Here is a 14,952-nt window from a genome sequence, read left to right as displayed (position 1 = left end):
TTTCCAAGGTCATTATTTATAATTAACATTGCATTAACGTATGTCACACAAGAGGAAGATATTAGGTGGCATACGAAATAGGAAAAGGTAAAAACAAACAAACAAAAAACCTCTATTTACATTTGGTATGACTAGTTGCCTAGAAAACCCAAGCAAATCAACAGATAAATTACTATAAAACAGTAATAGGGCTTCAGTAAAGGAACAACAATAACTATTAAAATACAAAAGTCATTTGTCTTCATGCATATAAATAAAACCAGTTAAATAATACAATGGAAGAGAAGAAATCATTTTCAAACACAATAAAAAGTTAGAATGCCAAGGAGTAAACTTAACAAGAAACATGGAAAGCCTATTTGAGAAAAATCTGAAGATGATCTAAAGAATACAAAAATAGACTTGAAAAAAAAGAAAAATACATCATTATTTTGGAGAAAAAAATCAACAACACAAAAGTATCAATTTGCATTAAGTTAAATGATAAATTTTATGATCCAATAAAAATCCCAGCAACATATTTTCTGGAACTAGACAAGCTAATTTAAAAGGTCATAAGGAAAAACAAATAATTAAGAATAGACAGGAAAATGATGAAAGAAAAGTAATGAAAAGATATTAGCTCTAGCATAATTAAAAGATCCTACGAAATCTCAATAATTAAAACAATGAAATATTGACATAAAAACTGAAAAATATTCGATGCACACAAATCGGAAAGAAATAAATGTTTCTATCTGCATTTGATATAATTATATATATAGTCCATAAATGTAACTTTATTACACTCACCAATAATCTACGAGAGTTTCTATTTCTTCACATTATTGCCAACATAGTATGTTGTTAAACTTTGGATGTTTGCCAAATAACAAATGACATTTCAGTGCAGTTTGAAATTAATCTTTTCTTATTTTGAATGAGGCTGACATTTTTATGAGCCATTTTTATTACTTTATGGGAATTTTTCATGTCCATGTTCATATTAGACTTATTGATTTATCAAGAGCTCTTTATATATTAGATTAGCCTTTTAAAATATGATCTGCAAATAGTTTTTCCAACTTTATCAGTTACCTTTGACTTTGGTTATGGTGTTTTTGTTTGATTTGATCTGGTTTTCTGCCATGGACAAGTGTTTGTATGTGATTTTAAATAATTGATTTTATCAATTTTAATAAGTAGCTTTTGAAATCTGAGTTATAAATAGGACTTCTTGACCCCAAATAGAAATTCACCATGCTTTCACCTACTATCTGCATGGTATCATGTGTAATTATTTAAATCTTTCATCTGTTTGGAGTTTTCTGTGGTGTTCTGCATGAGGCATGGATTCAACTTTACCTTTTGCCAAATGACTGCTTAAATCAAGTACTGCAGTCTCATACACAGTATAGTATAATATAGTATACGTGTGTGTGCCAAAAAAAAATGTATACACATTTTAAGAAAGGAAAACACTGTATTAAAATTGTAACATTTAATATGTACCAATAACAACAAGTCATGTGCATATATTTTTGGGGCACCCCTGGTATATATATCCTCAATGATGTGATATGCCATCTATAATAAAATAGCTTTCTGTCTAGTCACACACAAACTTTATGGAGGGGAAAAGGAGCTGGAAATATCTACCAAAATTATAGAGTCATTTATACTTTTATGTGAAATCCCATTTCTGGTAATCTGTTCTATACACCTGCCCATATATGAAATAAGATATATATAAGTTAATTCATTGTGACATCATTTGTAATAGCAAAAAGTAATAGCAGAGGTAATGGATAGAAGTAAAAGATATCCATGAGATAATTCTGAATGTAGATTTAATGGGATTTAAAGATGAATTTAGGGGAGGGAAAACAAGGAGGAAGGAAAAACAGCTTCCAGATTTTTTACTTGAGGAACAAGGTGTATTGTAGTGGCATTTATTGAAATACAGGACACTAGAAGAAAAGCAACATTGTTTGGAAAGACAACAAATGCTGTGTCACACATCACAGTAAGTAGAGGCTTATAAAGGCCTATTGTTCAACGAAGATATCAGAACTAGCAAAATAAATTTAACATATGTAGGCACCTGTATGATATTGTAGGGATGACCTAGAATAGGGAGTCTGATTCTGAGTGGTGAGGAATGTAAAAAAAGGGGGGGGGGCGTTGGGGGTGAATTTCAGGAATACAGGTGCAATCTGCAAGGTGGAATTGTTTAAGGAATGATTTGGATTTAGCAATGAAGATGCCTGATGATCTTAAAGGGAAGCTTCATTAGGTGCTTAGACAGAAGGCAGAGTCCAAGTCGTGAAGACAGACGTGTGTATGGGGTGAGGCAATTTTATGAAGGTGGGAGAAGCTGATTTGTGGAATGGTGAAGGATAACTTGGGTGTACCGGGAACAGGAAAGGTAAAGGTGGTCCCCCAAAGCCATTCTTATTTAATACTATCTTCTACCCAAATAGTCTTTTCACATCTATCACGCTTGAGGCTCACAACCAGCTAAGGCTGGTGGAGATCCTGTGCCCAAGATCATGGGAACAACTGGAGGGCCTCACATTATGCCTTCCAGCTTGAATGTAAAGAATGAGGGGTGCAGCCCAAGCCCCTGCTCTTTTCCTCTCCACCCCACTTCTGGTCAATTCTGCTTTGAAGCCAAGGAAGGCCCCATAATGGCGATTATTCAATTTATTTATTCATTGACTCCAGCTTTCTTCTAAAAAGGATCTGGGACGACACCTAGAAAGTTGTGTGTGTAAGGATGTACCAAGCAATGCTATCTATTGCCCTGTGCCTCATCACCTCTTTTCCTTCAAAGAACAATGACCAATGGTGTAAAAAGAGGTGGCGACTTTATTAGGAATCTAACCAAAATTCACTCCTTTGTCATCAACTACACGTATTGTGACCGTGATTTATTCCATTCTTGATTTCCTCAACCATAAAAGGTTAAGGCACCTGGCCTCTTCCATGTTATTAATGTGCGCCCGCGAATTTAGTTAAGGGTTTGAAGTCCACGGAGGTCTGTGCCAAAGGCATTCTAATAATAATAACAATTACAATTCCAGTACTTAAAATTTTACGGAATTCGGTGTAAAATGAGAGCGGTCGAAAAGGGGAATTGCCCGAGTATTTCAGCTCCCAGTTCCAACTACTCTCAAAAGGAATCTTCCCCGCTGTCTGTCCGCAGGGTTCGTTCCCTCGTCCTTCAGGTTTGACTGGAGCCCCAACGCCCGAGGCTCAACGCGAAAGGACTCCAGCGACCTGAGCACGCTCTAGCTCCGTGTCTATTTAACTTTTCTCCTTCCAGGAAGTCCAGTCTGGGGAACCTCTGGGGGAACCTCTGATCCCAAGGGCTGCTCCCTCACACTGGATTCCAGGGCTTTCCGGACCCCCAATGAGATCCCAGTCTTTTCTGCCAGGCACCAGGGTTGTCCCGACCCAAATAAGGCCACCCCTCCCACTCCCAGCTCTGGGTGGGTAGGGTTTTCGCTATTTTGTTTTTTAAGGTGGGAGGGAAGCGGGAAGGCAGGGGGGCAGAAGAATCCAGATGCCTCCGGGAAGGAGAGATCCGGCTGATCATTTTCTCCAAAATTAAGAGAAAGGTACCCTCACATGTTGACAAAAAATATGGAAAGTATACAAAGGGTCACCTAGGGCCCGCCCATCTACGGTGCGTGGGAACAGAGGATCGGGGCCACCGCCACACACACCAATCCCCCCTAAGGGCGCGTAGTCCTGTTCCCTAGGGCCGCGCTTTCCGTAGCGTCCGCCCAGAGGCCCCCCTTTCCGGGGCCTGAACCCGCACCTTTGGGGGCAAGTGCCAGAGGCGCCCAGAAGCAGCGCGCGCCGCTTGGCGCTCGTACCCAAAGGCCACGCTTTCGGATGGGCGTTTGCAGCTCGTAACTCCGTCGCTACCTGCCTGCGCTGATTACATCTACGGGAGACACCTTCTCTCGCCCGTAGGGATCACGGGGTTCAGGTCGCCATCCCCATTCTGTCTGCCCTCCCCCACCCCAAATAACCAGTTTTCAGCCAGCCCGAGGCCAAGTAACACCCGCTTTGCCCGCCACCCCCCCCCCTGCCCCTGCTTCCAAAGTGTCCCCCTGTCTCCCCAATCCATCGGAGCCCCCTCCCGAGAGCCGGTGGCCCGGGCAGCCACTCACCGTGAGGGTCAGCAGGAGCTGCCGACAGAGGGCTCCGCTCCGGAAACGTGTGACTGGGATTGCCGCCATGGGAGTCCTCGGGGCAGGTCGCCGGCCCGGGCACCGGAGGCCGGGGTGGGAGGGCTGGGCCGGGCGAAGGGCCGCGGCCTGGGTGCTGGCTGGGCTGGCGGCGCAGCGGGAGTGCGAGGCCGAGGAGGCGGAGCGCAGAAAAGAGACGCTTTTCTTCTAGGTTTCTCTGAAGCGTCTGCCTCTCACTCCAGGGGCTTTTCCTTTGGCCGAGGGTGGGGCTCCAGGAAAGACACCGATCGGCCCCTCCTTAGTATTTTCTTAAGTCTTCCTTTCTTTAAGAGCGCAACGGGTGGGAACTCCCTCTCGCCGCCACCCTTTCACCTGTGCTAGGTGTTTCTCACCAGCCGACGCCACCTATATGCCACATCTGCCCACCGCCCCGGTGTCCGCCTGGAGGATTAACAGCTGGCCCTGCCCAGCAGAAACCCTGACTATACAAAGACTCACTTCCCCGGCGTCCGGGCGGCGGGAAAGGGCGCGGGTCCGAGCGCGCTCCCGGCCCAGACTCCGCCCCGAGCACTGCCCTGTTGGTCAGCAGCTGGCCCTACCCTGGAGTCAGTCTCAGACCCTCAAAGACCGCCCGCGAGCTGGAGAAGTCTGATTTTATGTCACAGCTCCCTAAGGCTCACCTGTGAGAAGGTTGACTCCAGGGACACTGTTTTACAAACTCTTTGCTGGAATAAATTTACTGCAGACATTCAAGTACAGTTCAAACAGAGTTTTCATCTGTAGCACACCATTCTTTGAGGTCTTTTTTTAAAAGAAATTTCTCGGCCAATATGACAATGATACAAGGAACTTACCGTAAGTTAAAGTTATATGTATATAACTTTATATATATATATATAATTATATAGAGAGACATTATATATAATTATGTAATTATATATGTATAATTGTAATTTTATTCACATATACAGAGGGTGCCAAAAATGTACACGCATTTTAAGAAAGGAAAACTATATTAAAATTGTAATACTCAATATATACCAATAACAAAAGATGAATACAAGTCACACATTTGACTTCTGCAATTACAAGAGGTGCTCAAAGTGGTTACCATCAGCGTCCAGACACTTCTGATTACAGTGAACTACTGCTTGAGCAACATTGACCAAAGTGTCCACTTGTATACATTTTTTTTGGCACCCCTGGTATATGAATCCAGACTACAAGAAAACACCAAAATCAAGGGCGAGTTACTTTGGAAAATGCATTGCTTGAACTACTAGATGTTGGCTAGTGTGGGCTATTGATTTTCTCCAAGATCATCTCTTGCCACATTTAAAGCCGACCACTGGCCTCCTTATAACTCATCTCCTAAATTGAATTCCTGGATATCTAGTGAAGATTTCTCTCTTCTTTTACTACCACCAAAACCAGAGTTTGCCGTGAGGAGAGAGAGAGAGAGAGAGAGAGAGAGAGAGAGAGAGAGAGAGAGAGAGAGAGAGAGAATGAATATTTGTGTTTTAATTTGAAACGTACTTAAACCAGGTGAATTACTGCAGCACTTAACCTGGAAGATTAAAACATAAAAGCGGGATGCTTTCAGCTTTTCAGAAAGTAATGACAGGGCATTCTGACTCATCCTTCTGCACTTCTTTTCAATTACTGGCTTAAATCTGGAAACTCTGACCACAAAGGAGAAACTTGTCTGTTCCATTTCATTTGGTCTGTCTCCTCAAGGAGGTTTGGAGAAACCTGTTTGCAAAGCCAACCATGACACACCATTTCAGTTCTTGAAAACATGTAATACCATAATACACAGAACCAAAATTATAATCGTATTGAGCATATACTTAAATTCATACATAATGTCAAACATTACATGCCTTACATTCTATGTATTAATCCCATGCTAATATATGGGACTAGTGAATGCCACATAATGAGCTGTTCTGTTTTCTTCACATATATAAAATTTATCATTGACGCTTTGCTAATAAAATAAGCCTGGGTCATCAGCCTGAGACTATAGTTGACAACCTTCTGTTTCCATAGTCTTTTAACCCTGATGTTTTTCCAGCAATGATTTCATAAACATGCCTCATCCTACTAATGATTACATCATGATAAAATATAGAGAAGCAAACTATTTTTTTCAGGTTCTATAAATTTACTCAGGCTATCATCCATTTTTGACAATAGGACAGTTCTAAACTCTTGCCTACCCTTAACCTCTAATGCCTTAAGGGTGGCTCATGTTTTCCTCATTTCAAAAAAGGGAGGAAGAACAATTACAAAAGAATTTATCTTAAATATTTATTTTCACACTAGGTAATTGATTGAGGCTATTAAAATGGTGTTGTTGTTTGTTTTGTTTCATCATGAAACTTTTTTAAACAAAGGAATGAAGTATAATCTACTCACTCCAAACAAGTGGCCCAATTTATTGATAGTGTTTACATTAGACTACATGGTCACTAAAATGAATTTCTCTACTAAAATGAATTTCTCTAATACAATTTTGAAACAATGAAATATGGGTAGAGGATTTTTCTTTTTAAAGAATGACTTTTGCCTGTGAAGATTATTGTGATGACTTGAGCTGCTTTTTTATTGTGCTCTGGAAAAGGGTGAACTGGAACAAAAGTCAAGAGTAATTTTCCTTATGTCTTAGGCTGCTTAAGTAACCTTTGGGGCTTCAGCATTCCCATTTGTTAAGCAATCCTGGATACCATCTATGGTCACTTCCATATCTAAAACTAGTTCGACTTCTTGTGACTGATTTTTTTGGTTGGAAATGGGTATTCACTTTCGGTAGAAAGTCAGAACCAAAGTTGTCCTTGAAGAAATGAACACACAAAGCCCAGCCTCACAATTTTCTGATTTCAGAAACCGGAAACTAAAGATATGTATGGCAACTAAAATTCCCACTTATTCACTGATCTGTACATAGAGACCTCTCTCCCTGAGCTCCATGATTCTTGCCAATCCTCCCACTACTGGTGAGGAGGGTCTACATGGAGATGTGATCTTTAGGGCAAATCCACCTCGGCAACCCCAAAGCAAAGGAAACACAGACCTAAGGTAAAATAAACAAAGACATTGTGCAGTTACTTTATAGGTGAGAGAAGAGAGAAAAACATCTGATAACCACAATAAAATGAGCACGATTATTTACCTCTCAGTTATTGCAAGATTAAATGATCTGATACATGAAAGACAGGCAGAATAAAGCATGGCATATTCTAAGTGCTCCCTAAGTGTCCGTTAGTATGTGTAACTAACTCTCTTCTTCCAACCATTGCCTCCACAACCCACTCATATGCCCCACCCCACGTCATCCCTATGACAGCTCCGTAGGTCCTGATCTACCATCACTTCTCTTTAGGCCCTGTTTAAGGCTGAACTCCAGTGTTAATTCACTTCCCATTCCCAAATTCTTCAACCCTTTTCCCCTCAACACGACCCCCAGACCTCGTCTGAACAAATGGATAAATTATGCAACGCTAAGATGAGATGCTGCAGTTTGTGCTAGTTGTGCACTTTCTGAAAACTTGGACCAATTTTTTTTTTAAAAATCTTTTTATAATGGGAGAAGAGGTTTTTAATTGTTGCCTCATCTAATAAATAAAATATCTATTTTTTAATGCTGTCCGGATTTCTTTGAAGTTCTCTGTTCAAAGTTTGCCTCAATAAAACATAGTATACTGATCAGAAACAATTTCATTACTTTTCAAAGTATATTTTTGAAATACATAAGGGATAGAATGTGAAATAAACAATAAATCAATACTTATTATAGTACTTTCTAATTGATAGACCCATTATAAAAATAAGCCATGAATGAATTCTTAGACAGTTGTGTAGAACAGGACTAGAGATGGTTCACAATATCTGGTCTGCTTTTAATAGATGCCATTAAAATATGTCCCCCAGGAGTACTGTAAACGAATACATCCTTAAAACTACAAAATTTTCAGTTTTTAGCTTTACTAATTAACTAATTTGACAAGTATTTAATGAGCACCTACTGTGTCCCAGGTGTTGTTCTCAGCATTGGGAACACTGTGCTGAACAAGATAGAGAGGGTACTGACTCAAGGGAAGCATCTAAGGAAGTAAAAAAAGAAAACTGGGTAGGACAAGTACTCTCCACCTGAGATTTACATGATGCTGACTCCTTTCTAAACGAAAAGAGAAGATTAATCTCAAGTTAAGTGCAATTTAAATATAAACAGCTTTCTGTAAGAATGAAAAACTAGCAATACCAAAATCATTTGTTAATATCTATATAAGAATTATGAAATGTTACCTTATTCTCTTAAATGGACTTAGAGGCAAATGCACTGTTTTATGAGATAATCTATTCTGGAACACATTTGCTCTTGCCCTCTTTGACAGTAGTGCCTCCTGTTTTATTCCCTTGCTGGCTATGTCCAGGCATTCTCACTAGCTGGCTCCTTTACTCTGACTTCTAAATATTGCCAAACACAAACACAACTGTAGTTTTTCAGACCTTTGCACTCAGGAGGCTCCTTCTATCATAGGTGATTTGTACCTGCTCTTTCTTTTTCCTAGAACTTTCTTCCATCCCTCTGGCCTGGTTAAATTTCCCCCATCCTATAAATATGAGGGATGACAATTACATTTGTGAACTCATCCTAAAACAAGCGTTACATATCTGATTGCTGAATATCACTATGGTCACCTTGAAAGAACTCCCCTCAGGAAGCTATGCACTGATGCCAGCAACTAGTCCACCCTTCAAAGCAATTTTGGAACTCTTTTTCTGGAATGGCCATCAGAGCTGTCACTGTATTACCCTTGATGTCCTCAAAATGTCATTTAAATGTCTTCCTTTCAATATTTCCTTTACCTTGAAGTAAACAAAGAAGTCCTCGGGGGCCAGATCAGGTGAGTAGGGAGGGTGTTCCAATACAGTTATTTGTTTACTGGCTAAAAACTCCTTCACAGACAGTGCCATGTGAGCTGGTACATTGTCCTGATGCAAGAGCCATGAATTAGTGAAAAGTTCAGATCATCTAACTTTCTCATGCAGCCTTTTCAGCACTTCCATATAGTAAACTTGGTTAACTGTTTGTTCTTTTGGTACAAATTCATAATGCATAATCCCTCTGATATCAAAAAAGGTTAGCAACATGGTTGCAACAAGTTCACAAAATTAATTGTCAGATTCGTATCAACTTTTCTTTCCTACCAGGTTAAATCCTTTCTGATAAAGTCAAACTTGATAAGATAGATATGGATAAACAGGAACAAGCCTAGGGAGCAGCCATTTGATGGGGGTGAAGGGGACTTCATATCTGCAAAGGTTGCGATAATAAATTTAATCACACCTTCCCCCACCACAACGGATGAAGATGACCACAATGGAAGATTTCACTATAGGCCAAAGCAAGTTACACCCTGGTTAGAGAATACAAAAACCCCAGCTAAACAGAAAACAAGCTCAGCTGTCTACTCTAGACGCTGCCCCTGGCAACTCCTCTGCGGGTATTTCTCCTTTTTTTTTTTCCCCTAAGATTTTATTAGGGAAGGGGAACAGGACTTCACTGGGGAAGTGTGCACTTCCAGGACTTCCCAGGTCAAGTTGTTGTTCCCTCAATCTCAGTTGTGGAGGGTGTCTGTGGAGGGTGTCATTCAGCTTCAAGTTGTTGTCCTTTCAGTCTTAGTTGTGGAGGGCGCAGCTCAGTTCCAGATCCAGCTGCTAGTTGCAGGGGGCAAAGCCCACCATCCCTTGGAACCGGCAGCCTTGTGGTTGACAGGACGTGCTCCAACTAACTGAGCCATCCCATCCGGCAGCTCAGCGGCAGCTCAGCGGCAGCTCAGCTCAAGGTGCTGTGTTCAAGCTGTGTTCAATCTCAATTGCAGGGGTGCTGCCCACCATCCCCCTCCATCCCTCACCATCCCCCACCATCCCCTGCGGGACTCGAGGAATTGAACTGGCAACCTTGTGGTTGAGAGCCCCACAGCCCATGTGGGAATCAATCAGGCAGCCTTCGGAGTTAGGAGCATGGAGCTCCAACTGCCTGAGCCACCCGGCCAGCCCCGGTATTTCTCTTCTTAAATAAGCTTTCTAACTTCTCTTCCTTTGCGCTTCGGGAATACTTTCACAACTGGCAAGCAACCATGACAAAACTGTCTTTATTAAAGAGCTGTGTCTTCTTTAGAACACTGTCACAATTAGAAAGTTAAATTTGTGTGAGTAATTATTTGATTAATACTTGTTTCTCACCAAAGACTACATTTTCATGAGTGGAGTGACCTGTCCTTTTTGGTCCACCCTTGCAGCCCCAGCACTCAATCATAAATTCTGTGATATAGTAGACACCTAATAACTATTTGTTGGATGAGTAAACAAATGAATAAATCAATTAATGACTCCTGAGCACTCTGGGGGCAAGTAATTCTTTGCTTTGCTTTTCCTATTTTTAATGTTATTTTTAATGTTGTCTTGGGTCAAATTTGGCAGGAGTTTCTAACCTGATCTCAAACATGATGGACACATATTAGTATATTTGTTAAAATGTGAGCTGGGCCTACCAAGAATTTCTGGTGTGGTTTTTGCTCAAGAGCAGGCAAATACGCTAATGGATTTTAACTTAGAATCCAGAGAGAGACGAATGTATAAATGAGAACAATATCTGATAAAATTGGTGGGAGCACACACCACTGAGAAAAGAAGAAATTATTTAGTGGTGGCATTGGGAAAACTGACTCATGAGAGAAAAAGAAAACTGGTCCCCTGCTTCACACCACATACAAGTGGCCCCACATGGGTTAAACTTTCCTGTGATGACAGGGACTTAAAGTTAATGGAAGACAATATAGAAAAACATCTATATGTCCCGGGGGGTGAAAGATTTTTGAAATACAGCTCAAAAAGCATTTACCATGTAGGAACAGAAATGACACATTTGGCTACATTAACATGCAGGCTTTCTATTCAATAAAGGACACCATGAATAAAGTTTAATAGACAGATAAAGGATTGGAAGAATACATTAGTTATGACTAAAACAGACGAGGGACTTATACCTGTAACATAACAAGGAACTCCTGCACATTAGTGAGAACATTACAGGAACCTCCACAGAAAAAAAATGAGTAAAGAGTATGACCAGGCATTGTGCAATAGAGGAATAAAGTCTACAAAGTATATTTTAAGAAATTAGAGAAGTACATACTAAAACCATAAAATGTCTCTTTATAGTTGTTGTACTGACAACATAGGAAACTGTTTCTCCCTTGTCAGAGTTCTTCCTTGATTAAATCTAAATCTCCACCTTCCCAGCTGCTACACACTTAGAGATATGTGGCTAGAGATAAGCTCAAATCTAAGTTCAGGAGTTTTACTTTAAGGTCATGATCAGTATCTTAAGTAGTCCTTAATACTGCCCTGCAGTCGTACTCTATTTGCGTAGTTCATTCACTTACCCACTCTCCTTGGCAATATATTGGCAATATATTCTTTTATCCTTTTATCTCTGCTCAAATCTCCTGTACATCCTCCTTTATCATCACTTTCCATTACTGACTTAGCTTTCTATTTCAGAGAAAATAGAAATTATCAAGGAGAACTTCTACTAGCCTGCCCACAGCTGTCTCCTTCTCAGACTGCATCTGTACCACATACATGGCCTTTTCTTTGATACTATGGAAGAATTGCCTTTGTTTATGGCTAAGGTTAACTTCGTCATTTGGGCGTTCGTTTCCATCTTCTCCCACCCATTCAAGGACATTATTCTAACAGTTCTGCTCCTTCTTTCCTACATCATCAATTTGATCCATCTCTATCTTCCCCAATAGCATATGAACAAAGCTAAACTAAAATAATGCACTAGAAATCCCTACCTTTCTATATCCTATTTCTCTTTCCAGGTATAACGTTCCATTTCTCTGTTCTCCTTTACAGAAAAAATTCTGGGAAAAGCTGTTGTATATTTACTGTCTTGTCTCTTTCCTCATTAATTCTTGAACCCCTTCTTAATCAGGTTTTCTCTCCTACCACTTCACCAAAAGCATTCTTAAAAAAGGTTACAGAGACGTTCATATTGCTAAATTGAATGGTGATTTCTCACCTTTTTGTTGCTGTCTTAATTGCAGAGAGTTGGTACACTCGTCCTTGAAACACAATTTTCACTTGGTTTCTGTTTTTCCCTCTCTGCCTCACTGATTTATTCCTCTTGCTCTCCATTACCTCTTACTAGTGGAGTGCCCCAGAACTCAGTTGTTGAACCTTAATTCTGGTTCTATCTACATCTCACTCCCTTGTTGATCTCATTCAGCCTTGTGACTTAAAACACCATCTCCGTGCTGATGACTGGCAAATCTATAGCTCTATCCCAGACCTCCTCCATGAACTTCAGGCTCCAACTGTCTACATGAAATCTTAGCTTATGTGTCTAATAGGCATGGCCAAGTTACTCTTTCCAACTGTGAGCTCCCGATATTCTCCATTAGTGACCACCTCACAGTCTTTTCCCTTTAGTTAATGGCAGCTCTATCCTTCCAATTGTTTAGGCCAAAATGTCTTGTGGAATTCCTTGGCTCCTTGTTTCCTTTTATACTCCACATCCAATATGTCAGTATGTCCTATAAACCTCACCTTTAAAATATACCTGGAATCCATTCCCTTCTCACCATCATGATACAGTTCAACCCAGTATCGTGTCTCATCTGAGTTATTAAAAAAAAAAAACCCTCCTAATCGGTCTTTCTACTGCCAACACTGCTTTCAATACTACTGTCTATTTTCAGCCCAGCAGCCAGTTTGTCCCTAGTAATAAGTAAGTTGAATTATGACATTTCTTTACCCAAATTCCTCCAGAATGTTTCCAAAATAAAAGATTTAAAAAAAAAATGTCCTCCAGAGGTTTCTCATCTCATTTAGATCAAATCCAAAGTATTTCCAGAGGTTCCCCGGGCCTTATACACTTCACTGTGTGTCTCTCTGACCCCACCTCACTCCCCACTTCCCTCACACATCGCGTGGCAGCCACCTTGCACCCTTTGCTCTTCCTTGAACATACTGAGCACACTCCTCCCCAGGCTGTTCACTTCCACGCGGAATGCTCTTCCCTCAGATAGCCACACTGCTTGCTCCCTCACCTCCTTCAGGTTTTGGCTATGTCTCCTTCTCAGTTGAGGTCTTTCCTGAGCCCCTAATTGAAACATCAAACCGCTGGTTACTTTCTAAGGGTTTTAACCAAGAGCCTGTTGCGTTTACTGTGGCTCATCCCCTAGCAGGTCTTTGTTTCCTGCACTATGAGACGGTGGAAACACCTTTCTATTTATTAGAGGTTTTTGCCTTGACTTGTTGCTTCCTGCCCCATGAAGGTTTAGGATTCAACAAATGTCTTGAAGAGAAAACCAGAAGCATGTGAAATCCCTCAAAGTCTCTAATTTTGGCCCTCTAGCCCCACCCAGTTACTAAAAGCTCCACCATTTTCTCTCTTTCCAAGCAGTGGCCTTCTGCTTTGGCCAAGCCTGGATTCTCAGCAGTTAGCCCGTGTCCCGTATCTTCAAATGCTTCCTGGGAAAAGATGTAAAGTTCTGGTACAGAGGATAAACTCAGCTTTTTCTGGTGTGGGCCTTTCTGGAATATTAGCCTCTCTAGTTCTTATTGATTCTGCAACTTTCTGCTGGCTCTAAACAAATTTTATATTTTATCCAGGTCTTCTAGTTGGTCTTGGTAAGAGCATTGATCTACCACAAATCACCCTACCATCTGTCTCCCACATTTTACTTATTTTTCTTTCTTAATCTGTGTCTCTGCGTTAGAATGTAATTTTCATGAGGTCTTACATTGGTCTTTGCTTTTAGTGCCTACAGCTATTCCTGTGACAATGTGGACCCTCAGTAAATAGTATTTATTGAACATATATCTATATCTATCTATCTAGGGTCTATCTATTTATCTATTTATCTATCTAATCTATCTTAGATATATGCTATTCAACTACCTGTAATCCATAGACTAATTGTTAACAAATTAGGATGCTAAGTGTAAGGGAGAATACAATGATGAATAAAACATCATCTCTGCATTAAAGAACATCATAGTTTGGCTGAAAAAAAAACAGCAAATAAAAGCCTTTCAATAGTTGAAGGAATTGAAGTAAATGACATTCAATGACTTGTTAAAGATCAGACAACAGATTAACAGAAGAATCCAGGAGTTCTCACTCCTAGATCCATGGCTTTCTACAAAATCAGTCTTCTGATTGTAGAGAGAATGAAAGTGTGGGGACAGAACCCCAGAGAGCAGTTTCCAGGCTCTTGGGCTCACGTGGAAAGCTGCTGGCTCGGGTAGTAGACTGCCATCAGCTGTGGCTAGTTGGCCGTCAGCTGTAACCCTTGAGCCATTGGCCACTAATATAACTGCTGTGGCTTCATTGGGGAGTGGAGTCTAGAGGGAGTCGGTTGGTTGGCAGGAAAGCGGACAGCAGGTCGCCCATCATGTGAATCCAGCCTCTAGTGAGACTGCGGTGATATGACTCCCCTACCTATGGCTCTGTGGGTGTTCCTTTTTGGCCTAGCCACATCCTGCGTTCTTATATGGTTATGCTAGCAGAAAATGGGGGGCTAGCAAGAAGATGGTGGCTGAGCTAGCAAGTGCGGATTGCAGTTAGGATGGTGGGTTGCGGATAACGTGAATCCAGCCTCTAGGGAGACTATAGTGCTGCCAGCGAGAATATAGCAGTATGACTCCCCCATCTATGGCTCCATGGGTGTTCCTTCTAGGCTTCACC

At 40.9% G+C, this 14,952-nt stretch overlaps 1 protein-coding gene across 2 annotated transcripts in view; it reads right to left on the bottom strand.

Moving 5' to 3' along the window:
• The window catches only part of DSC2 (desmocollin 2), a 30,000-nt gene extending 25,259 nt beyond the window's left edge, over nucleotides 1-4,741 (bottom strand). For both annotated transcript variants that reach the window (XM_081078346.1, XM_081078347.1), the window contains exon 1: nucleotides 4,164-4,741. In XM_081078346.1, coding sequence (XP_080934472.1) covers nucleotides 4,164-4,232 — 69 coding nt within the window. In that variant the 5' untranslated portion in view covers nucleotides 4,233-4,741. The remainder of the gene's footprint in view (nucleotides 1-4,163) is intronic.
• Between the last annotated feature and the right edge of the window lie 10,211 nt (nucleotides 4,742-14,952).

The sequence above is a fragment of the Rhinolophus hipposideros genome (genome assembly GCF_964194185.1).
Source record: "Rhinolophus hipposideros genome assembly, chromosome: 17".
Taxonomy (NCBI): Eukaryota; Metazoa; Chordata; class Mammalia; order Chiroptera; family Rhinolophidae; genus Rhinolophus; species Rhinolophus hipposideros.
The sequence above is the reverse complement of the archived record's forward strand: the minus strand, read 5'-3'. Positions and strand labels throughout refer to the sequence as shown.